This window comes from Citrus clementina, unplaced genomic scaffold, assembly GCF_000493195.1.
Source record: "Citrus clementina cultivar Clemenules unplaced genomic scaffold, Citrus_clementina_v1.0 scaffold_9, whole genome shotgun sequence".
In the NCBI taxonomy this organism is placed as follows: Eukaryota; Viridiplantae; Streptophyta; class Magnoliopsida; order Sapindales; family Rutaceae; genus Citrus; species Citrus x clementina.
The window spans coordinates 28409669-28437491 of record NW_006261964.1 but is presented as its reverse complement, the minus strand read 5'-3'; the positions used below and the strand labels follow the sequence as shown (position 1 = coordinate 28437491).

At 28.9% G+C, this 27823-nt stretch overlaps 1 protein-coding gene across 1 annotated transcript; it reads left to right on the top strand.

Annotated features, from left to right (window-relative positions):
- Positions 1 to 6028: 6028 nt before the first annotated feature.
- On the top strand, positions 6029 to 16348 carry LOC18033048 (MADS-box protein AGL42). Its single transcript, XM_024184707.1, has 8 exons — positions 6029 to 6303; positions 6408 to 6592; positions 9655 to 9736; positions 14719 to 14780; positions 14879 to 14978; positions 15077 to 15118; positions 15270 to 15311; positions 15976 to 16348. The coding sequence occupies exons 2-8, from the start codon at positions 6411 to 6413 to the stop codon at positions 16102 to 16104; spliced, it is 639 nt and encodes a 212-aa protein (XP_024040475.1). The 5' UTR covers positions 6029 to 6303; positions 6408 to 6410; the 3' UTR covers positions 16105 to 16348.
- Positions 16349 to 27823: the final 11475 nt, after the last annotated feature.

Genomic DNA, 27823 nt, shown 5'->3' with positions numbered 1-27823 from the left:
TTTTATTAGAGTTATTATCATTTTACCACATAATATTTTCTCCCATAACATTTTATTATTAAAAATTTCTGACAGTTACTTTTTCCTATTTAATATTCAGTTTTTATCATTCTATCAATAAATTGTTAAAGTTAATATAACTTTTAACAAAAATTATAGTAAAAATCTATTTTGGTTGTAAACTATTGTAGTGTAATTTAACTCTCTAAATTCAAAAAATACAAAATTAATTATATAAAAATAAATAAATATTGTTATTAATTAATTATTTTTATATATTTTAAATAATTAATTGATAAAATTACAAATATTATACATTGTGAAATGCCTAAAATACTACACATGTTGAAATTCTTGAACGATCTCTGTAATAGCAGTAATTTATTAATGAAGTTAACGGTTTGGTAGTAAAATAATAAAAATCAAAACTTTAAGTGGTAAAAAATAAATTATCAAAAATTTTTTACAAAAGATAATAACTCAAAACATTAGGTGATAAATTATAACATCTTTTTATTATAAATTTTTTTTCTCTTTGATTTTTTTTAGGTGTAAGGATATTCCCACCTTATTATTTTTTTGTAAATCCACTCCACTTCTAAAAAATAATTCTAATAAGTTCATATTATTTTAAAATATACAGGTTAGCAAAAATATTTGAACAATTAATCAAACAAGTCCTTCTAATAATATTTTTGACTTAAGTATCTTTGACCACTAAGGTTGCATTAAGATAAATTTTAGGGGGATTGCCATTTTCTCCCCTATAGTAATCAACATATACCATTTACCCCCTTACTGTTTTTATAATGGCCGAAATCCCCACTGACAGTATAAGTTTACAATACTACCCTTATTTTCAACTACTCTTTTATTTACATTTATTATAAATTAAATAAATTATATGAATAGAAACTAAATAAAAAATTAAGTATTAAAAACAAGAAATATATGTTTTGATGTGAGCAAAAAAATTAATAATAATTTTTTTTGTAATTATTTATTTTGTGAATATTTTCTTATAATAAACATAGTGTAATATTTTAAAATTAAATGTAAAAAGTATCGGCAAAATATTTTATTATTTATCTTATAATAAATTTTTATTTTTCATTCAAATTTTCTTATAATAGTTTTTTTTATCATTTTATAATAATTTTCTTATATATTTATTATAAGAAAAATTTCACAAAATAAATAAGTACAAGAAAAAAATTTCATTATTAATTTTTTTGCTCATATCAAAACATATATTTCTTATTTTTAATGCTTAATTTTTTATTTAGTTTCTATTCATGTGATTTATTTAATTTATAATAAATACAAATAAAACAGTAGTTGAAAATAAAGGTAATATTGTAAACTTATGCTATTAGCGGGGTTTTTGGCCATTAAAAAAAATAGAGGAGAAAATAATATTTGTTAATTACTGTAAGAGGGAAATTGACAATCTCCCTAAATTTTATTTGACTATCTTATCTTAATAATATAAAATATCAAATTGCCGTAAGAAACAGGTGCTCTTATGACTAATAGTCTAGGTAGTAAATCTTTCTTCCGTATTTGCATTTTTTTAAAATAATGTAAGGAACATGTGGTCTTTGCTTCCGTTTTACGTAACTGTTATATTATTGTCATGTACAAGATTTTTTTAACATGCAACATTAATATTTTTAATATTATAGAGAATGTAAAAGAATAAAGAATTTGTTCACGTGGACGTTACCAGTCAAATTATTATAAAATTCTATTATCGTTTTAAGTCTTTTTTGAAGTTGTCAACACTATTATCTAATAAAGCTTTTTCTTAATTTCGACCCACTTGTGATGTGATTGAAGATAATGATATATTACTGAAAATAAACAGCAAAATCTAGTAATTTTTTTTTCAGATTTTTTAGTTTTAATTATGTGATTACTATTAGTTTATTGGACTTAGCTATCTTGCAACAGTTGTAAGGTACCATTATATTTTGTCTTTTCTTGATCTCAGTCCTCAACCTTTGGATTTAGTGAAAATGTAGTTTTAAAGGTAGAGATTTATCCATTTGAATATTAACATTACACTTATTGGTGTTTATTAAAACTATAAACAAGTTAAAGAGTTGAAATTTTTAGCACATAAGTTCAAATTTTTTTTCAATTTATATTGTTTAATTAGTCATATGCTTATTATTATATTTTTAATATTGTATATTTATTTAAAAGAATAAAATTTTAATATTATTTATTTCATTAAAAATAAATATTATTTATTCCATTTTATTTAATATTATTTAGTCATATGCTTATTATTATATTTATTCTTTCAAAAAATTAAATAACATAAAATAAAATAAAATAATCAGTAGAGAGCCTTAAAAATATATATTATTTGTAATATTTTTACTTTTCTTTTATTTAATATTATTTAATCATAGGCTTATAATTATATTTATTCTTTAAAAAACTAAATAATATTAAAAAAATAATAGTGTCTTAAAAATAATATCATTTTTAATATTATTTATTTAATTTAATATTATTTAGTCATAAGCTTATTATTATATTTATTCTTTTTAAAAAGATAAATAATTTTAAATAAAATAAAATTATCTTTTAGAAAGTCACCAACCAAAGCACATAAACTTATAAATAAATGTAAAAAAATAAAATAAAAATAAAATTACATTTTAAAAGATTACTAGTTAAAGTACATAAATTTATAAATAAAAAAGAAAATAAGAGGTTAAATGAAATTTAAGAACACATAAAACAAAAATTGGTGTCACTTGCAACTGTTGCATGATAGCTGGACCCTAGTTTTATTTGAGAGGGGGCTTTTGAAGGGTTTCAAAAATTAGTTGAGTTTGTCGTATTGTTGTTGTTGGTGCATTGGCTGAATGCTAGATATTGCGTCGTTTCATTTGCCATCTAAATGGCCCCCACTACTTTCTTCGACACGTGTTTGGCACGTGATAACATGATCCCATGATCCGGTCCAAGTCCTATACGACGTGCTCTTTTGGTCATAGCTGAAAATCACTGACTCGACGATAAATAGCTTCGAGGATTAATAAACAAAATAATAATCACATTCTAAATAGTAAAAATATTGTCATGTGATTTTGTAGTAATGCACTGTAAAATCCTCTTTTTTTTTTTTCCATTTTTTGCCCTTTAATTTAAGAAATGTTTTAATTACCAATAACTATTTGATTGGATTAGTAAGTTATATTAGACTATGAGACGTTAGATTAAAATTATATTAATGATAAATTGATGGAAAATAATCACAAATATCTATAATTTTATCTTTCATACAAATATCATAAATTTTTAAAATGTACAACGAATGAAAGAAAATGTTAAAAATATTTTTAAATGATTTTTTATTCACGATCTTCTCTCTCTCTCTCTCTTCATTTTGATGCTTAATTTTATATTCTTTTTAAAATTATATACAAGTTATAATGAATTTTCAAATGATGGAGGAAATTGAATACAAGGATAACAATTTAGTGGGAAAACATCATTAGCATCTCTAGGCATGAGAGCTCTTACCAAGTTTTGAAAACTCTCTAAACTTAAAATTCTCTAGAATGATAAACTATCATTTGACAGAACAAAAATTAATGTCATAAAAGAAAATTGGGGTAGTCAAAATATGTGACTACCAAATTATTTAGCAGTTAATAACTATTTTAAACAATATATACATCATTAAAATTATTTGGTCGGTATGTTAATGATAACTGTTGTTTATTCATTCTCATTGTGGTGTTATCTATTCAATTCTCATATATCAGACTTCTATTACCCATCCCTCTTATTTTTTATGTCTATTCTGATGAATCTTCCAAACTATTTTATGTTTTTGATGAAAATTTCTTTTTCTTTTGTGTTGAAAATTTTCATATTTGGTATTAAATAGGTATCCATAGGGATGACAATGAGTACCACATACTGTGGTGCTATTATCAAACCCAAACTTATACAAAAGTTAAATTACCAAACTCACCTGCAAACCGTTGTGTGTTTTAATTTTTTAAGAAAAGTGGCAAACTACAGGTTTTGAAAATTACTAAACTTGCAATGATACCCGACATATTTTTTCTGGGTTCCACATTTTAAATTACAAATGTTAAAAGATACTTTTAATGAAACCTAAAAATTTAAATTATGTAACTCAGCATGTAAATTTATAGTAATAACCTAAAATTTCACATGAAGTACTTAATTCTAAATTTAATCAATGTAAATAGAAATTAAAATTTTAACACCGATCCCAAAAAAAAATGTCCAATACTAATTCTCAAATTTAAGTATGAAATTCACAAGTCCAACAAACTGCAAAAGTGCTTTCAATTAAAAAAAAAAAGAATAAAAACTAGTATCCAAATGTAGTAACAAAATTTTGCAAAAGTATCACACTATACCAAAACAATTATCATCTTATATTCTCATTCAATACATGCCTCACAAGTTAAAGATCTTCAATTCATTCACCACCATTAACACCCATCCAACATGACTCCTACAATAATGATTTAAGATTAATATTTTCTAACACTAATTGAAAGAACAACTTTATAATAATATATAATAATCCATAATTATATAATAGTTATAAGAAGTATACAATAATCCATAATTATATAATGAAATTAATTTGAATATAATGATTATAACAAGTATCAAAATTATTAAATTTAAAAAAAAATAATTAAAAAAAAGTGTATGAGCGTCCGCCGAATATTTGGCATATACCAAACTGCCTGCAGTCCAGTGGAAGTTCTAATTTATAATATTAGATCTACTTATAACTCGTAAAATTACTCACAGCGAACAAATTTTGACAAACGGATTTAAATAGATTAACGTGTACCATTGCCATCCCAAGATATCGATTCTCCTAATTTGTCTTTCATGTATAAAGTAAGTTTAAAAGGAAAAAAAGGTGAAAAATGGCGATCTTTTTTTTTTTTTTTAGACTGATTAATCATCAGATTACTGCATTACACAGATATTTACAACAACTGCTTATTGTAGCAGAGGTATTACACTGATATTTACAATCAGATATACATGATTGGGACTTACATTATTACAATAAATTCTATAAAGTACATGCCCAATACAAATCATCAGATCTACATCCAATAAATGGATCCCAAAAGATAAAGACTTTGAAAAAGAAAAAAAAACACAGACATCAAATGCCAAGCAGAGTGGTCCCTGTAACCACCTAATAAAAATACTCAGTTACAATTAATAATTGTTATTTTTTTGGCCAATCATTTACCCTTCTTCATCTACCACACACACGTTGGCTACCAAACTTCTAAATTCTAATCTTATGATATTGTTTTTAATTCTATCTTCAATTAATCATAATATTATTTTCTTTCACGCAGACTATAAGAATTTCAATTTCCCAATTATTTTAAGGTAGATTCAGTATAATCATATATTTTGGACTAAAACATCCAAATGATAAAGATCATAATTCTTGATCCACGCATCTTAATTGTAAATATTAGTAATATTTTAGTTTGATGCGAACAGAATTTTAATTATAAAATTATAATATAATGTTAAAAAAAGCAACTACAAAATTAATAGGGAGAAAAACAAAGAAACGGCAATCGCTCTCCCAAAAGAAAGAAGGGTGGGGCACGTGGCAGATTCATTATCACAGCCCATTCGTCGAGGTGACTGTCGCGCATATGTTACGTTGGCATCCATCTATTGGTTGATCACGCACATCATCGTACGATGAAGCTGACGAAAATGCATATATTTATTACCATTTTTTATTAATATTTTAATGCGTCTTTTTGCACTTACGTGGCACATTTCGGAGACTTAGAAAAGCATCAGGTGGTCCTTTGTTTCTACCTTCTCTCTCTTCTTTAACCTTTTCTTAGTTTTACCAAAACAAACTATGCAAACGACTTCTGAATCTATCTCTTTCTTTCCTTCAATTTGAATATTTATTTATTTTTGGGGGGTTTTTTTTTTTTTACTCATTATGCTTTTCGTTTCTTTTCTGTGGGGCAATACCTTGAAAGGGAAAGACAATGAAGATGTTGTTGAACACAAAATGATCAATAATGCCCCAAACAAAATATCATGCCTGTGGTCTGTGTGTAAAGAAAGTGATACATCAACAAGAGATCCTCAGCGTCTCATTTCTTAGGGTTTCTTTCTTTTTGCCTCTCCATTTTTGTAGAATTTTCTGTTTGGTTTCTGGTTTGAAATTTTTTTATCTAGAAAAATTTCTGCACGAAAATCTGTTTTCCGGGTACTTCCCAAATACTGGTGAGATATTTTACTTTTATTTTTATTATTTTTTTTTGGGTTTAGGGTTTCGTTGTAACTTATAAATCAGTTGAAAAAATTGATGAGGAAATATTATGTTATAGGCCATGGTGAGGGGAAAAATTCAGATGAAGAAAATAGAGAATGATACAAGCCGGCAAGTGACATTTTCAAAGCGTCGAAATGGGATGTTGAAGAAGGCTTACGAGCTTTCGGTTCTTTGCGATGCTGAAGTTGCTGTTATTATCTTCTCACAGAAAGGAAGGCTCTATGAGTTTTCAAGTTCTGAGTATGTTTTTTTTTTTCCTCCATAATTTTTTTATTAATGATTTTTTTTAAATAATTGTTTTTAAAAATAGTTTTGTTGCATCGTAATGTGCATCAAACGATTATTATGTTGGTATGTATATGTGTATATATTGGTTCTGATATGTACATGAAAGCGTGTTTTAGCAACCAAGTATGGGTACTTGAACTCGCACTTGTACTTGATTCTTAATTGCTTTTGCTTGTCTCGTTTAGTGTCTTCCTTTTGGTATGCTAATTGACTGATTTAGTGTTATTTCATTTGTACTATGAAGATTCTGTGAAAAAAATCTTTGAAGATTCTTTTTGTACTTCTCTCATGGATTTTGCTCTTCCCATTCCACTCTCTTTATTCATTATTGTTGGTTCATTGAATGAATCACGATCAAAGTATTTAGTTTTGGTTCATTATTACGTCCTGCAGACCAAATTTAGGGCTCCAATGCTCTTCAAGTACTTGTTGTTTCTTAGGCCAAGTCATCTAGGGTTTGCAAAAGCTTCCTGAAAAATGGATGTGACCACAATTTGTACTAATGGTTTTAGCACCTTGATTTCCAACCAAAAAGTTTAAATTACATGTCACATATAAATTGCAGAAATATTCTTTTAGCATTCAATATATACGAGTTGGAATTTCACACTAAGCTTTCTTTTCTCATTTGCTCATATAGTTATATTTTGGCAAGCCAGTTTTGCAACTGGTATCTTTAACAAGTTAAAAGTTCTTATTGCATTATTGAGTAGTATTAAATGGATTCATGACTAAAAACTACATGCTGTTTTCTGTGACTTCTGTGCATGGTGTACTTTGCATGTGGTTAATGAGATCATTTGTGTTGCATATCGCTCTCAAAACATTAGTAAATAATTGTATTTGAGAGTAGATCTCACCTTTATTAATGCAAATATTTGGTTGACCTGTAGGCTTAATGATCATAATCATAGTGTAGTGTATTGGAGGATATACCCTTGTTGCTTGTATGAACCTTCAAGTTAAATCCTAGAATATGAATTGAATTTTATAATAGCTTCTTGCATGGACCTTTATATATTTGATTGTAACATTTTCTAATGGTTGCTTAATTTTCTCCTCACCAATTGACACCTGCATTTTATGTATTATAATCACTCCCATGGCATAAATAATTCAAAATCTCATCAGTTCCGTAGAATCATAGTTGTGTCTAAATAATGAATCTAAAACTTGGTAAATTATGATTTGAAATAGGAACTATGGTACTGCTTTGGCAAGATATCCAATTCAAGGTTTTAAAATGTTTTAGGAATAACTACTGCTGATTCTAGCCTAAAATTGGTTTGCAAACCACTTAGTGGCCCTGTGAACAGTGTCCCTCACCTTTAACAATAAGGGTGAGAGTTTGAGTACTCGTACGGGCCTTAACATCTTCCTTTGTAAAATTGAGGCAGATCTCATTGTTTTTGACATACAATTTCCATCTATGCTTGCATGGATTTAAAATACCAATACCTCAATAATTATAATATCAGTAGATATAATATGTACTACCTGAATCAAAAAAAGAAAAAAGTCTATATTGGTTTTAAGTTTGGTTGGTGGATTGTAAAGGTTCTTTACGATCAGCTTAGTTTATTTATGATTGGTAAGAACTTAAGTGAGTTAGAATTTATAGAAAATTGGTACTAACTTGATTGTACGGATATTCTGCGTAACAGTATGCATATAGATAGATAGTGTTCCAAGAAGTTGATGGCTGGTTTTTGGTGAAATAGAAATTCGTATTAGAGATTTTCTTTTCTTCTTCCTCTATTTTCTTTACTTCAATCTGTTAATGGTTTGAAACCTAGGTCTAGTAGCCATAAATTTTAAGCTTTATTGCAAGAATTTGCAGTATATTAATATCTAATTGTCACAATTTAAGTCTTAATCCAAGTTTTGGTGGATCCAATCTTTTTCTACTCTTCAACTTTCTAAGCCTTTGCTTTCATCACATATCGAACACACTATGTAACTTATTACTTTGTACCATAAAGCATTCTTATTAATTATATTTGATATTTTAAAGTGTCTACGCCCCGTATGAGATAGAGGTTGGACAGTTTCAAAGCTATAGCAGTAAACTATTTGGTAAACTTACTGTAATTTAGAAGATAAGTTGATTTGATTTTATATTTGTATGATGAAAAATCTATTATATCTTTACTAATTTTGTCAAAATTATTATTTAAAAATTATATTTATTACATATTATTAATTTTTACTTAATAATTACAGCTTTTTTCTACAACAGCTGTAAATTAAAGGATACAATACCTCAATACGAAACAAGCATCTAGTCTCCTTAAATAGCACAAATTTTGTTTATTTAAGGATGTCTCTTGAATGTTAAAAACATTAATCATTTCTAAGCTGGCAAAAGATTGAAATAAAGTTTTAACTTTAGTTGAGTAAGATATGTGTAAGATATGCAAACCGGAAAATTTATTATCAAGGCAACAATAAGCTAGCTCATTTTTTTTTTAACATTTTAGATAACATCAGTTGTTTGTTTTGCTTAAGCTCAATGCAGTTGCGGATAATACCTTTTAGGGAGCTCAATAGCAAGTATAGAATGATTAGATATTAGAGGTGTAGAGACTCTCGTATCCTTATCCTCTGCTAAATGCTCTTGTAGCCTTCACTAGACTTGATGTTTTACTGGACTGAGGTTATTAGTTTCTGTTACAATCATTGAAGGGCAAAATTTAAAATCAATTGTTAATATCATCTTTGACCAAAATCTAAAATGAGTCCAGTAAATTTCTATGTAAAAATTAAAGTAATGATTGTGTTTCAGCATGAGACTTCTGCATAACAACAGCCAGCTCTACATCACTGGAAAAGCAGACAATGTTATAGTGATTATGAAGGAAATTTATTATCATTTAGATCATATCAAAACCAAGAAGCATATGAAGTATGTTTTATTTTACTAACATATAATCAAAGAACAAATGAGTTTGCATTGTTTTAATTATTAAAAATGGTGAGACGTATTGATCCATCCTTTGTTTTGGATGCTTCAGAATGCAAAAGACGTTAGAACGATACTATAGATACACAGAAGAAAGGCAAATTGACAGGAATGGAATGGAGCGATACATGCAGGTTAGACCTCTATATTTGAATTTAATTACTTTTGAAATCTCCTTAGGCAAAAGGCAGTATTTAAAGACTTGAAGAACACTCAAAATGTTGTGGACATCATTGTGAGTTATCCTATGTGTTGGCACACTGAAAATGCTTTCTCTTGTTGGTCAAAATTGTGTGAAAATATATACACGCACACATAGGCACTTGGTGCATGTTCGGAATTGTGCTGAATTCTCAAATAATCATTTATTTGGTAATGTATTCTTATTTTGTTTAATACTTATTTCAATGATTGCTTGTATATTGGGTCTAAAAGAACTAGTCAAATCAAATTATATTTGATAAAAATAATTTAACAACTCAAACAATTATATGAGTAAATACTCATATAATTGATTATTTGGAAATTCATCACAACATCCAACATGCACTTGGGTGATGTATGATAGGTGGTGAGGAGAAGCGAGAGGAAAGTAATCCAAATTCTTTTTCCTTTCCTGTGTAGTTGTCCTTCTTTAGCTGGAATTTGATTTCCACTAGAACTCTAATTACATTAAAATTAAAAATTGAATTCTTTGTGAGGAATTCAAATTCTTCCCTAACGGAAACCAAATCTTCCAAATTTATTCCTTCTAATTTTTATTATTTTACTTAAAATTTCCAAAAAAATGGATTCCTAAGCCAATCAAGTCGCTCTTTTTGTGACATTGTAAGCACCAATAGATTTAAAGTTTGACGATCTACATAATGGAGCCATCATGGCTGACGAAGAAGGAAGAAGTTCTCATTTTAGCCACACACAAGGGTGAAATTTTAAATGATTATCCCAAAGTCAATATTAGTTATTTGTTGGAAATTTTAGGTTGGCAATATAAATCGACAAATTTAGAACATGTTAAAGAGTCTTCATCTCAGTCACGCTCCAACAACCAGAGTTAACAACTTTTTCTAGTTTTCTGTTTTTTATTTTAAAACTTATTTAAAATATTTTGGTTCTTTTTTTTTTGATATTTTAGATTATTCTATTATGAGTATGAAATAAATTAAATTTTTTATTTAATTATTAGCTACTAACAGATGAAAACTATATATACTAAATTTTTTTATACACTTTTTAGTCTTTATTCATTAAAAATATTATTGTAATAGCTTTTTGAGGAAAGTGGATGAGTAGATAGACTTTCTTATAGTTCAGTGCAAAATATTAGAAAAAAAAAGAGTAAGTTTTAATACTCAAATAAATAATTGAAATTTTGTAGAAAATAACTTGAAGGAAATTTGGTCCAATTAAAATATTTGTGATTTCTTTCCCCCTAAAAATTTGAACACAAATCAAATAATGAAATTGAATTCTATGCTTCTGTCCTTTTTTTTCTCTCTCTTCTTCTTCCTCTTTTGTTTGCTTTGTTTTCATTTCTTCAAACTAAACACCACTTTAGTGCTTTAACTTTTTTAAAATGCATTTTTTCTTTTTTGCAATGTATTTAGTAGAAAGACAATTGCAAATGTATGTAGGAAAATAAATTAATCCAAGTTCTTGAAACTAAATACATTGAAGCTAACCTTTTAGTTGCGAAAGAAGTTAGCAGTTAATATATATATATATATATATACACACACTTCAAATAAATACTTTAAGCAAAACTGAAAAAAAGAAATATACTGGTTTTTTCAGCAAAACAAATTAGAATTGGCTATATTTGTGATGTTAAAATCAAGATAATTAGTACCTCTGTACTAAGCCCATAATTAGGCCACAAAGGTGCAGTACATATTATTATTTTGTTACCTTTAATTACAAAACTAATGCTCTGTTTGGTATTATGGTGTTGTGACATTAAATAGAGCCATACTTGTGAAATTAAAGTTCAAACTAGAAAATCAAAGCTCAAACTAGAAAATGAAAGTTGATAGGTGTTTGATAAATATCATTATGTGTCAAGTGATATATTTTATATCAAGTAATATATTAATTGATACTTCTAATTTAGTATATGACATCATTGATGTATATGATCTATTTACAATATTATTTAATTGTAATTTAATTTGAAAATGAAAAAGGCCACTATTATTAGTAAGGCCACTACTGTTATTAAGGACCGTACTTTAAGAAACAAAAGATGAAGTATATAACTATATGAAATATTTATAAGGATTGGTAGGACTACAAATCCACAAAATAAGGATGAGAAGTCCCAATCTAAACAAAACACTTAAAAAACTGTAAAGATAAAAAAATATCCCCAAAACCAAAAACACTAGCTCACTAAGAATGCATCCCTCTTAAGATACAGAAGCTTCCTAATTAAGTAGAATAAAAAAGAAAGAGATGTCTTTGAATCAGTAGTAATAGATGCCTCGAGGAAAGCCCATAACTTTACTTTGTCCCATAAGTGTGAAGGATCTTCCCAACTTTGTTATTAAAGATTCTTTGGTTTCTTTCATTCCACAACCTAAAAAATAAAAGATTAAATATATAACTAACAATGACATTATTAGTGTCCAAAAATCTATGAAGACACCATACGATCAACTTGATGACTCTACTATAATTCATTGTCTAATAATGGTGAGTTATATGTCACAATTTTATCATTTGGTAGAGCATATTTTGATCTACCAAATGATAACCACTATTAGACGACGATAATAAAGTGTGGATGCAATTTTTGGATTGCACGTAACTCTTTCTTTGTCATGTTTGGTCGCTATTGTTGGTGATTATGGCAATCATAGCTTTAATTTTTACTAATATTAATTCGTATTATTGTTTTGTATAGTATTATAGTTTTTAAACAAATAATAAAACTTTCATGACATATTCGACAAATTTGAAATCTGAAAAAACTTGAATTAGTATGAATTCTTAATAGAGTTGAATATTTTAATATGAATGACATGTTTATTTTTTATCTGAATCTCTAAAATAAGTATAAATTGTTTTTTTTTCAACTTAAAATCTGAAAATCAGTACTTCTATATTTGGCCCTTATAAATTTTGAATGTTAAATAAAATAGTAAATATATCAAAGAACACAAAAAAGATAGTATTTTATTATAACATGAATCATTTTCAAGCTAATAAAACCCCTTAATATTCTAAACCAGAACATGTTAATCAATTTAATGGTGGTTCATGATGTTTTATATGAAAAATGCTCATAAAAATAGTGAAGATAAATAATAATATTTTGAAGAAAATAAAAAGATAGAAATAATAATAATCTACTACTATATTAACACAAGTCATAGAGATAAATGATATAGCTAATTAATAAGTTTTATTTAAGTAAGAATGAAAGTAAATTAATAAGATAGGGATATTTTTAGAAAATATCTATTGATGATGTCATTCAGACTTATTAGATTAAGAAAAAAGTTCAAAAGATTACCTTAATAATTTAATGACTGAAAATTTTCTTAAAGTTGAAAAAATAAATAGACTTATTGAAATTCAATCATTAAGTTAAAAAAAAAAAAGAACAGCCCCTTAATAAGAGTAATAAAGGTATTTCATCAAATATATGTGGAGTAAAATTATCTTAGATTCCAAAGTAGAATCATTAACAAAGACTCTTAACAAATTTGATTGAAAGTACAACTACCAAACACCAATACGAAATGAAACCTAAGTCACTTAATCAACACTGTATATTAACATGTAATTAAATTTGAAGTAAAATTAACTTAGATTCCAAAATAAAATTATAACCAAAAGATTTTACCAACTTTGCATTGAAATACAACTACCAAACAGCAATATCAAATAAAACCCCAGTCACTTATCAATATTGCATATAATATGTGATTACGTTTTGAATGCATATCAAAATGTGTTATGTGGTGATGATTACAGTAGCTGTATAATATGTTGGGAGTGACACAAGGACATATGAAAAAAACTGTTGTACTTTTGTTTAATTTTAAGAATACAACAAATAATGTGTCTGTTCATATTTACTTAGCAATTAATATTCGTACATTTGATAGCTAATGATTCTATTCCACAACATATGTATTAGAAGCCATGACCTCACAGTGCCAAATACTTCCAGATACTGGCATGGTTGCATGATGGTGGTAGTTTCGATGGTTTATTTATTCTTGATGATTATCAGACAAGGTTTTTAATATTTAGACACTTTCTATTTACATGCAGTCAGGCAAAAATGACTACTCTGCTCATTTGCATGTGCCTAAAATGAGATCTGAGAATGAAAGAGAGAGAGAGAGATTGACTTATGTTTAAATTCATTCGAAGATTCAAATAGATATAGAAAAGAACATTCTGGTAATATAGTTTTGCAAATCATGATTTAACATACTCCATTTTGTTAGACAGGAAAATACAGAAGTTTATTGGCGTGTGTTGTGCAAGAAAAGTGCAGAAACTTCTAATCTTATTTTTTCATTGTTTTGTGGCTTCAACATCGTGGAATAGGTTTTGCAAAGAAGCCAAAATGTTGTGGGTCATCCCTAGTTCCTATGATTGTCTTATGGAGAATTTCTTTGTTTTTGATAAAGAAATAAAGGCTAAATCTCTTTGAAAAAGCACAGTGGCAGCACTGTTTTGGGTGATATGGCAGGAAAGAAACATCTGTATTTTTGAAGGGAAATGCGTGATTATATTGAAGAATTATGGTATACAGTCCATCCAATTACTTTGCTTTGGGCTTCAATAACTAAGGAGTTTCAGGATTTATCTTTTTTCTTCATTCATCTAAATTGGGAGGGGTTTTATGATGGGGTTTTAAAGTTGGAACAGCATTATATAGGGGTGATTGGAAGTACTTATGTGTAGCACTAAAAACTTATCTCTTTTGCTTGCTTAGTGGACACCACTAATGCACTTTTGAGTTCATAAGAGAAAGGAAATAAAAGCTAATACAAAACTGTCGCTCACAGCTTGTTTGATTATTACACTAATTTATAGATAATTTACTTTTTACATCATGTGTAGTGATTTTCTTACAATACTTATATTCCACATGCAGCAATTGAAGCATGAAATAGCGAATATGATTGAGAAGATCGAGCATATTGAAGTTTCTCAACGGTTCTTAACTAAACTGATACTTTTCTCAATTATATTAAACGGCACATTAATATTTTTTATGTAAGTGTTTCTGAAGTTATTTAATTTTTGAGCCACAGGAAGCTTTTAGGACAGGACCTGGGTTCATGTACCAATGAGGAACTCCAAGAGCTTGATGACCAGCTAGAACGAAGCTTGCGCAGCATCCGAGCAAGAAAGGCATGCAACAACCTAGCTAATTATTACTTTTGAGTGTCCAAATAATAAGAAAGAGGTGATTGAGAATTAACAATACTGCATTGGCCTATATTTTTCAGGCTCAGCTGTTCAATGAGCAGATGGGGCAACTTAAAGAAAAGGTAAAAAATGTGAACATGAATGCTTAGCCATTATGGTGTTTGGGTTGTTCCCGAAAAATTCGGGCGAAATTTCGAATCTTTTTATCAAATGCACAGTACCTGTTTAGGTTGCAACTGTTAAGCACTTTTCCCCCTGGTTTTTGTAATGCAGGAGAGACTTTTGCTGGAAGACAATGCCAGGTTATGTATAAAGGTGAACGTTTCATCCCTTTCTTCACATAGTTCTAATTTCTGTGCATGCTCATAAACCTCAGGCGTGCCCCAACGTTTACGTTTTTGGTTCAAAATTAAAATACACTTGTTAATATTTTCCTTCGACTAACATTAAGCCAACACAGATTACCGTCGTGGTCTGTAATCTTATATGCAAGAAACAACTGCTTCCAAGCATTGTATCTCCTTTTTGCTCAATTTTTGAGTTTCAATGAAACAGGTTGACATCTGTGAGTTATGTATACATTGAGTCCTTGCGTGCAAATTGTTAACATTTGGATTAACAATTCTTAATGTCCAAGAGTTATTAAGAGACAAAAATTCAACACCTTGTACGTAATCGAAAGTAATAGCTCTTGCAGTGGAATCAACAATTTTTTGGGGCTTTATATCACCAACTCTTGATGTCTTGAGTGGATTCAATTTTTACGGACATCCTCAACTGATAATTTTCACTACATATTTATACATATGTATTTGGAAATTTCATGACCATGATGTTAAAAAATTACCCAATTAGGTCATTTGATATGAAATGTTACACTTAATACTTTTCGTAGAGGCATACTAATTATAAGGATATAGTAAATGTATGATGCTTGGGGGAAGTTATTGATGATACAATTGTTACGCTTTGAAATTAGTGTGGACAAAAGCCATGGCAGCAATCGACCCAACGGAAAGAAGCTGTAAACAATTGCAGCCAAAGTGGCCAGAGTTCAGACATCGAGACTGAATTGTTCATCGGACTGCCTGAAATGCGTGCCGCATAGCCAGCAGCATTGGCTTCCTGCAATCTTCTAGGCACGTAAACGACATTTGCAGCTCGTAAGTTGTAGCACATCAATTAATTATTCTAACATGTAGAATAATTGCTCTTCTGAATTATTTATGGTGTGATTAATACCCAATAAAAACAGAAATAGCGCAGCATGACCAGTATTTGTTAAATAGTTGTGTGCATGATTTTGGTGTTGAAATATGTTATCATAGTCATTCTGCATCGTATGGTAATGTACATTTATGTTTTCCCAAATTATTATTTATTTATAAGTGTGACTCCTGAATAGCTGAGCAGTTATTTCAAAATCATTTCTTGAGGAGATTGCACTATTATATATACGGCATTATGCTCCCAGTAACATCAAAATACCAAATACTTGCCTTGACAGACAATATGTGAAAATGCAAAATGCCTATAATGAAAATCAAATATATTTGTTTGAGTTGCTATCTGATTTAGACTTCATTTGGTATAACTTTTTAAGTAGAGATTATTTAAGTAGAGTTTTTTTTAGTAGATTTTTTTTTTACAAATAAAGCTTTTACCCAAAAAAAAATTAATTATTTAGTTGTCAATGAGAACCATTATTAAAAATTATAAAATTACTTTAGACAAATTTGTTAAAGTTATATTATGAAAAAAAATACAATAAGATTGGGAAATAAGTTGATGGTATTTTAGATATTATAATAGTTTTTAAAAAATTCAATCTCCGATCTCAAAGTCTAAAATTTGAGCATTTGCTAGTAGTGCAAAATATCTTATCTAATCTTCAAAAATTTATTAAAAAAATAATTAAACAATAATAAAAAAATTTTATAAGAGTTTATGAGATTAAATAAGTACTTATGATTATTAGTTAAGTGCCTGTTTGGTATGGCTTATTTAAGAGGCATAAGTGCTTATTTAATCGCATAAGTACTTTTTAAAATTTTTATAGTGTTTGGTTATTTTTTTTAGTAAAGTTTTTTTAGCTTAAATAAGTTAATTTACCTCTACTAGCAAAAGTCCAAAATTTGAGCTTTTGGGAGTAGAGGTTAGAAAGCTTTTCCAAAAAATATATAATATAAAAAATATCACACAGTTTAATGGTTTAAAAGTGCTTTTTTTATTGACAACCAAACACCTAATGACTTTTTGTCCAAAAGCTCTATTGGTATAAGCTCTACTGCTATAAGCTCTACTGTTATAAGCTCTATTTAATAAGCTGTACCAAACGGAGCCTAAGTCATATTAAATAGACACCTACTATTTAACTTGACATTTTTGACCCACTTGAATAAGTTATTTTGCCTCTACTTGCAAAAACTCAAATTTTGAGCTTTTGGGAGTAGATGTTGAAAAGTTTTTTTGAAATGTTAAAATATTTAAAATATCATTTACTTATTTGATAATCTTATTTTATTCTTTTCATGACATAACTTAAAAAAACTTGTCTATTAAAGTAATTTCATAGATTTTTAATAAAATTTCTTATTGATAACCAAACAACTAATAACAATTTTTAGGTAAAAGTCAGGGGCGAAGCCAAAAAAAAGTTTTGGGTGGGCTAATTTTTTTTTTTCCAAGTCCAAATGCTATCCCAACTGAAAATATAAAGCTTAATGAAAAATTCATTAATATATAAGAAAGTATATCAAATTCAAGAAACAATTCAATTACAATTAAGTGTTATTTTAGTTGTGTCTTGCGATACTTTCAAGAATTAAATTCATCTATTATTGAATTTGAATTGATAGTGTCTACAAATTCACTTTCAATATGGATAATCATATAATCTGATAAAAACTCATTCTCCATCTTATTTTGAAGTGGTGTCTTGATAAGCTTCATAGCTGAAAATGCTCGTTCAGTCGTTGCAACAGAAACATGAAGAGTCAACACTAAACGAATCAATCTGTTTATCAAAAAATAAATTTGAGACTTTCTTGTCTCAACTAATTTTCGACATAATTCAGAAAGTGAAGAAATACACTGAAACTCAATAAGATGAAGCACATTAATTTGAAAATATTCTAATTGTCTTCTCAAAGCAAGTATCTCAGATTGAGTAAAATCTCGAGGATAAAAACTCTTTACAAGATTACAAATATCATCAACATTAAATTATTTGAAAGAATCAACAGGATTCAAAGCAGAGCTCAGAGTAAGAAGTTCCATCGTCTGATCTGTAAATCTATTATTTAACTTCATCAACTGAAAATCTATTACAGCATTAAACAAATGAATTCGCTAATAATGCTCCACTGTAACATAATCTTTCTACCGATAAGAACACATCATACCTTTCATATGGTGATCATTCATTCTAGGCATGTCAAATATGATGACTTTCACAAAATGATATCATACTCTTAATAAAAGTATCCCAACCATTCTCTCTTAAACTTTGAAGAAGTTATTTTTTAGCTAATATTAAATGTATAGCATTTAAAGTGTCTTGAGATTTCATTTGTAATGCTTGACAAAGTTAATCACTTATCCCTTAAACCTTATTCATCAAATGCAAGATGAAAACAAATTTAAAGGTTGACATTGCATCATAAACACCTTGAGCTTCTCTTCGTATGTCATTATTTGATCCATTGCAAATCATCTTTTCAAGATACTTATGAATAGCACCAAACATACTGAGCAACCTACTGACCGAAGTAAAATGAGAGCTCCAACGAGTTGTGCCAGGTCGTTGTAATGAACAAATTTGATTAGCTCCTGTACCAGTTTCAAGCTCCCTAGAGACTATCAAATCAATAATTTCAGCATCCCTAATAGATTTCAATTCAGAATGACGCTGGGAGAGGAACTGAAAACATTGACGATGGAATTCAAAGTTGAAAAAAAAAAAAATCCATACATCAAGCACATCTTTGGAAACTTTCACTAATGCAAGTTGCAGTCGATGAGCAAAACAATGTACATAATATGCATATTGTTTTCTCGAAATAGTGCTTACAATCCATTCCATGCACCTCGCATATTACTATCGTCATCATATCATTGTCCTTGTAAATCTTCAACCAAAAGATTGTAACGAGTAAGGACATTATATATTTCTTTTTTAAGAGTTGATGCACTAGTTTCTTTTACGTTCACAACTTCAAAAAATTGTTCACCAACAAATCCATCACAATCAACATATCTCAAAATAATAGTCATTTGTTCTTTTTTTTATTCATCTTGTGCTTCATCAACAAGAATACAAAATTTTGGATCTCTAATTTCTTCACGAATCTTTTGCCGCACTCTATTGCCAATGATATTCAAAAGCTCTTTTAAATATTGGATGAAGTATATTTTGCATTACCCAGAGCATTTTCCAAGACAACTTCAGCAATATCTTTATTCATCCTTGCTGAATACTTTATCATTTCAATAAAATTTCTAGGATTATAAAATTTAATAGACTCATCATGGCCTCTAAAACCACATGCTTGCTTTGCAAGCCATTTACTAGCTTCTATTGAGGTCTGAAGCCGCAATCTATTGTATAAAATCTGTTGTGATGATTGTACATTTATGACTCTTATCTATACGTTGAGATTGATTCTTTAAACCATTCCACTTTAGCATAGACTTTGTATGATGTGAATTAAACCCCTCTTCATGATATAAAATGGAACATCTCTCTCCATTATTAATTCTCTTCCAACTCCCAAACCCTTCAATTATAAACTTACGATATTTTACTTTTTTTTGTAAAAAAGAAAACATGCAAAACAAAATGCATCATCAATTTCTTTAGAATACTCGAGCTAAGGAAATTGTGCATACCAAGTGTATTGAAATCGACGAAATTGTTGCCCATCAAATGAAGGTGGAAACTCTTCTAACTTTGGTTGATATGGACCCATGCTGATATACATTCTCCTAATGTCATCTTATTGATTAACAATATATATCCATATTGATTTACATAACTTCGGATCACGTTCTAATGAGGCAATATTTTCACTTTGAGCTTCAACTCTTCGAGACTTCTATGTGGGTTGCTCATCTAGTTTAGGATCATCAATATCACATGAAACCTCACTTGACGACTACCCACCATCTTTTTTCTTAAAAAATTGCAAGAAGAGTTTTTCTAAACTTTAATGATTGATTGTTTGACATTAATTAATGCCTGAAAAATAAAGAAGTAAAAACATAAAAGCAATTAAAAAATTATCGATAAGTTTAATTAACAAATTAATAAAAGTATAGAACCGTTAGTTCATCACAATAACACATTAATACTATTCAAAAGCCAAACAATAAGTTTAATTAACAAATTAACATTATATTTGGATTGAATTTATGGTCTCCATTTGACCTAACAATAATTTAATCTTATACAATTAGTTTTTCTAATCAAGTGTAGTTGCGACCCTTATATAGTTCTTTTAACTGAGATAATTTAGTTTCTACTACCTCTCAGTTTATAAATATATTGTAAGTGATTAAACAAAAAAATAAATTTTCTTACCAAGAAGAAGACGAAGAATTGAAGAAGCTAAGAAAAAAAGAACGAAGAAGCCAAGAGAAGAGAGAATGCACGTTATGGAATCTGGAACCTTGAAAAAGGGAATCCTTTTTTTTTTAATTTATTCATATGAATGAGACATTTTGTTGAATAAACAGAATCCCTTTTTTCTTAGTTTAATTATATGAATGGACCGCATAGAAAAGTTGTAAATAATGGAGTGGTTACAATTGTAAATAAAAGTATAAATAATGATAGTTTTGTAAATTTTCTAGAATTTTGGACGGATTGTAGCCCTCCTCAACCCACACATAGTCTCGCCCCTAGTAAAAGCTCTATTTAAAAAGTTGTACCAAATGGAGCCTTAATTTTATTATTATTATTATTATTATTATATATAATTATTCTCTAATGTTGGAATCCTCTTTTTTTTTTTTATACAAATGCGCTTTTAATTCGTGGGGTTTAAGAGAATAAATTTTTAACTCTCTTAAACCACACAATTTAAAAGTGTGTCTGTAATAAAAAGAAATATGGGTACCCGCACCTGAAATGATTATACACACATGTAAAATGAGTTAATGAGGTACAACATTAGTATTTTCAAAACAAATAGCATAATGACAAAACCATAATCATTTCTTCATTTTGTTTAACAAATAGCATTGGCTGGGACTTTGGGGAAAAGGGATGGCTCTTGGCATTTGGGCTTATGTTATGCATGCATATCATCTTGCATTGGGCTGGGCCTTCACCGACAGACATCTATGGATTCCGTCGTTGTAAACTCAGATCAGAATAAATTGTCTCAACATGGGACAAAGATGCTTCCGTAACAACTAAACACCAGTTCTTTAGAAACTTCGAAAGGATACTCTGATGTCACAGTTACATTGTATTTATAGGATGAATATCTAATTTATTTGTTATTTTTCTTTTTTTTGTATTAGAGTAATTGTTGATAGTTCGTTAGATGTGAATCAAATTTCAAAACACATCTAAGTTTATAATATGTTCTAGAGAACTCTAAAACCTAAATAGCAGAGCATAATTTATTTATTTATTTATTTTTTTTGTGGGTACTTGTACACTTTTGTCTTTCATCTTTCACTCACTGATGGCTTCCTTGTACACTCAAACCTGGCAGCATACGCTCCTTCAAATTTTCCCTCTGGTCATTTTTTCTCATAATTGACACGTTTTCGAGTAAGAGTCCAAATATCTGCAGATGAGAGAGAGCCCATTACTTACAATTATTTATTGTAATAATGTCTGATGATTTTTGTTCGTCTCTTATATATTTATAATCAATATGCTGCCCACTCATATCATATTCATATAAAATAATTGACCCATTTATTGTTAATAACTTAAAATAGAGAGGTCCCCACGAACTGGACGTGCAGGACCACTTTGAATTTCAAAATTAGTACCCGTACCCCTGGTAGGAAAAAGGGTAAATATTGAAATCTAATCTAATCTGATAGATTCAATTTAGATTCTAGGGTTTTTCAAAGTGTTATAAGTCGTCAGGAATATTGTATAGGTGGAATCTGCCAAGTTTTGCGCAAACACTGAATCTGAATATGACTTGAGCTCCCATTTTGAAACAAATAAACTAATAAAAACAAGAGGGGATCGCAGAAGCTCTATCTTGCAAGCAATTTCGAACATATATATACATAATTCTATATCGTTGCCTATTGTGTCTGTTTCCGAAAACTGGATGTAACCCTTATGTTGGAATATATTTACAGTCTATTAGCAGGGTGCAATCTATAATACAAACACTCCTGCGTGCAATGCTTGCAATTCTTAAGTCTTTCTTACGCCCTCAAGTTTTTTTTCCCCCCATAATTTCCCAAGTTTTCATTCTTCTTTCCCGAATTTATGATGTATTGCATTTGTATATGAAAATTGAGAGTTAATATTAAAAGAGTTAGGGATCTAATGATAAATTTGTGGTAGTCAATAGAGACGTAGGTATGTAAAATTAAATATAAACTAATCATTTAATATAATCAATCACCCGATTATGTATGTAACGTCTTTTTATCCAGCACTAATGGCGTTTACCCTATTTAATGTCATTGTTACCATCAATCCCGAAACAAAGCATTAAATAGGCCTTGAAATTGAATCCCCTAAAATGGTGATCAAATGGAACAAAATTTCACAAACTTGGGTATCACATTTCCCAGAAAGCAAATGAGAACATGCATAGGAAAAGCCAGATCTATATGCCCAATTCTTACTCCAAAAAGCTCCAACATCATTTAATAGACTCAGTCAACAGCATCAGCTCTCAGATCTTTCACTTCTCCTTCATAATTAACAGCCATAATTGCCCATTTCCGCTTCACATGTGACTGGTTGTGATTCAACCTTCTTGCATTTACTTTTGAATTTCCCGCTCAGTTTCTACTTATTTGAACATATACACAACTGCTGGCATACTGTATTCCTATGTATATAACGTAATATATTAGGCATTGATATAAAAACATGATGCGAAAATATTTGTATGTTTGAATGCCTTCGATTCTTTTGTTACATCTTTCAAGTTATCTGCTATGTTATTAGAAGTACGCTACCTTATCGGGCTACCACATGGAAATAACAATGTTAATGTTTGGTATAATAGTTTGACAACTGAGCAAATATCATTCATACAAAGTTAAGATATAGAGTCAGCATCTCGATTGATGTGGCATGCAATATAACAATAGTAAAATTTACTATATATATGTAACTAAAATTTAAAATGATAAAGAAACCGACTACTTAACAAATGGTACTTTGTGCAAATGCAAGACACATAATTACAAGCTAGGTTCAAATTTCAATTTGAAGTTTTAAGCCCCATATCGGTATATACGTTCCTTGTATCATAGCTAAATGCATTAATTTATATCTTATATATATTTCTGAAGCTGCAGTACGAGCCGCGTAAAATTTTGGAATATTGAATGAAAATAATATATATCTTTTATATATATATATATATATATCTCTGAAGCAGCAGTAGGAGCCATGTAAAATTTTGGAATACTAAATGAAAATAATGATTCCTGGCCAGTGGGGTTAGTCAGGACTATTATAGAAATGTAATACAATTGTCACCAAACTTCGCTGAATTAGTAAGTTCTAAATTAAAGAGAATTGAAACGAGATGGGTCCGTTCTATCCAACGAGCGTACGTGGTAATGAGGATGAAAAATATTTATGAGAGAAAGGTACATAATTAAATGCCTGGTCTAGTGTACTTGGAGTACATCAAACAAGTGAAGATTCAATTATCACTAAATTAGGTCCAGCGAATGGCAGAGAGATTTATTAACAGCGGAGAAGGAAAAGAATCTATGCTTTGTCATTCATCAGTGTTCTAATTAGTGTGATTCATCAAGTGGATAAGGAGATAATGTAAAAAAATTATTTAAAATTTGTGAAAGATTAATGACACACACATCACATATGTCCATGACTCGTGCAAAACTTGCCTTCATCATCCATGCAAATCAACTATTGCAACTGCAATGCGAACCTGTCAAACCCGCCCTCAATGTACCAGAGTTCATATTTTTTTGTCATTTAACTTTGAACGTATATATATATTTTTTAAAAAAGTAAATGTTCGTACCGGCTAAGAAGTGTGTATATTAAAAAAAAAATTATTTAGCCTCATTTGTATCCTCATTAAATCATTATATAATATTAGGCTTCCCTTGAAATATCTTAGTAATACTTCTATGACTTGTAAAATTATTTGTCATTTCATCCCATCATTTAATGAATAAATGTCATCTCACTTCAAATTACAAAAATTAAAATACTTTCCAAATATTACTCATCATATAATATAGAGTAGAGGCATAAATTATTTTAACCATCTCAAAACCCTTTTCATAGTATCAAAAATATTTTTCAAATGATCCTTGGTTAAATCTTGAACAAGGAAATAAGTATTAATGATTAGGTCTACAACTAAATTTCCGAGTCCATAAATGGAAGCATATATAAACAAATGGGGAGTCAACTATGAACAGAATTGCTCATGATGGTGCAACAACCCTATCAATCTTTCTTACAATTTATTCTTATCACATTATTATTTTATCAATTTATTCTCTATCATATCAATTTATTCTCTTGTCTTCTTCTGCTTCTGCATCTTCTTCTTCTTCTTTCCACTCAATTGTATCAATGACGGGCCTCCTGATATGCAATAATTCACTTGGTCTCGAAATCTAAAGGAATCACATTGCATTTATGCCCCTACATGTAGAGCTAGCAAAATTTGACACGACCCGATTACCCGACACGAACACGACATAAATAAATGGGTATGGGTCGCCAAATTTAACACGATTATTAAATGGGTCGGGTCCGGGTCAACACGATTTTTTTCCGTGTCGGGTTTGGGTTAAAATTCTTGACCCATTTACCCGATCAATAACCCGATTATATTTTCTATTTTAAAATAATTTACATATTCTTATCATTAAAACTCAAATATTAGAGATGATTTTCTTTTTTTTTATTCTTTAAAAAGGTGAATATAAACACTGTGTTTTATTTATAAAATTTTAAATAAATTTAGAGCTTCAATAGTGTAAATGTGTAAAAATTGATAGACATGTATATTTTATAATATTGATATATAATATTATATATATATATAATTAAAACCTCAATAGTGTAAATGTGTAATATATTGGTAGATATGTATATTTTATAATATCGATAAATTATGTATGTATGTATGTACATACGTATGTATGATAGTATGTAAATATTTGATGTAATTTTTATTCAATATATAGATATTAAACGGGTTATTGGGTAACCCGATTATTTTTCCGTGTCGGGTTTGTGTCTCAATATTTTGACACGATTATTAAATGGATCGGATTTGGGTCGACCTAAATTTGACACGACACGAAGTTGACACGACACGAACACGACCCGATGACCCGTTTTGCCAGCTCTACCTACATGTATGTGTTGCCTTATCTTTATTTCTCTCCTCCTTAGTCCTGTCCTTCATTCCTTATTCAATTTAAATCCATGAATTATTAATTTAAAGAAAAGAAGGAGACCAAAGAATATGGTGTGATCATAAATGAAAAGTATGGCAATGTGCTATCAATATTCAATTTCAGAAGCGGCCAACTTAAGAACCCATGCTGATTCAACAGTGAATTCTATGAATTGATTCTCTACGACTTTTCAAATTTCAAATTATATGTTCATGAGCAAATGTCTGCTCGGTCAAGGAAAAATCAATTGAACCACATCTGTTCCGAACCTGATTATCAGAGAATTTGGTTTGGTTCAATTCGATTATCAAATTGTCAGTTTGCTTTCGGAAGTTTTGCCCACTCCTCCACATCATTTATGTGATTTGTTTGAAAAATAATAATAATAATGATAATAATAAAATATCAATTGTTTGACAAAGCATCGGCCAATTTTTAGATCCTATAGTTACACAAATTTAGTTAAATCGTTTGATATGGTAGACAAAAAGATGTAAAGCTCCTTCTTTTTGCTGCCATTTTATGCAAATTTTTGACTTGGGGTATCCTGTCTGCATAAGCATTTGGCCGTGTAGTTGTAACTTTATGTTGTGCTTTTTTAAAATCCACGTACGTTGTGTCTGGTTCCATGCAAACCCATCTTTTGAGTATTGTCTTTTTACTACTTTATGAGCTCAAATTACCACGAAAATTAAAGAATCAAATCTGTAGGATTCTTCTTATGGGCATCTACTTCTTGTATTCATATATATATTAAAAGGTGAAAATTTACATTTGAATATGTTATTTTGTTTTGAAAATTTTCGATTTTTAAACATATTCTTGCTTGCTATTATGATTTATGGAAATGCATGGAAAAACCGACATCATGACTATATGCTTAGGTCTCGGAATTGATTAAAAAAAAAAAACGTGTGGTCCTCTTTCTATCACGACAATAAATAATCATTCAATTGATAATAATCGATTTGAGATCTAGTACAAGGACCCTGTGATAGACATTGTTTAGACTAAAAAAGTTTTATTTCATTAATATAATTTAGTTCCTTGAAAAATAGATCTTTTTTCCGTTCTTAGCAATTTAAAGTTATCATTGAATGATTACATAAAAAATGGCATTTGTTTTTTTTTTTTTAAATAAATTCTGAATTCCCCACGATGTAAAGTTGTAAACACGAGTTCGTATAATAAATTGGTGGCAGTGCATTGATTTTTCGACTCCATGTAGTGTGACATAAGCATCAAGGACTAACATAAACTCACTCTTCCTGTATACAATGGTATAATTTTCTTCTCCCAACTATAGTTTGTTTCTTTATAATACTCAAGTGCCGAGATCTTGATCCATTATCTGAAATGATTGATTTTTCACTCGTTTTTTAGCTCTTAAATATTTAAGCACCAGGTGGTTGGTACTTATAAAAGATACTTCGATACTTAAGTCAGTATTTTATTGGTAAAAAAAATGAAAGAAAATGTGATAGAAAGTGCTTTTTGTACTGCTTCAAAAGGATTATAAGACAAATATAAAATTTTAAGGTACTTTCATAAGATCTAATTTATATTCATTTTGGTTAATGCGAGAATATGATAAGTTTATTTTTATTCTGAAATTTTGGAGGGAAATAAATAAGTTCCACTTAAATTTTGCTCTATTATTGAATTAAGTTCCCCTCGAACAATTCGACTAGGTATGACTTACATTCTAATTCTTGTCAATTTTTTTTCTAATTTTGTACTTTTAGACACATGATATGACTTACCAAATGTGTAACTTATCATAAATTAACCTTATGTTTTGTGCACCTACAAATTCATACGATTACTCTATCACATTAATTAAAATTCAATTAATTTTAGAATTATTATCCAATGTAATCCCAACAAGAAAAGAAAATACCAGAAAGAAAAAATGGAATATACATGGGAAACAATCAAAATATTAATTATTATACAGAAATTGCGATAGCAATTACACCAAGTTACTGAAGGAAACCTAATGGCTAATGACTTTTTCAAAGTTCTTCAATTTAAAGAAAACAAAAAAAGAAAAAAGAAAAAGCTGCGTATGTACAAAGGACGAAAGGGGAGAGAAGGAGAGGGAATGGGATTCCTCTGTCAAATTTTGTCTTTTAAGAACCAATCAGAAAGCGAGTCCAGTCAGGGCCAACAGTCGCTATCTTCGACCCACCATTTTTGTTTTAATTTAA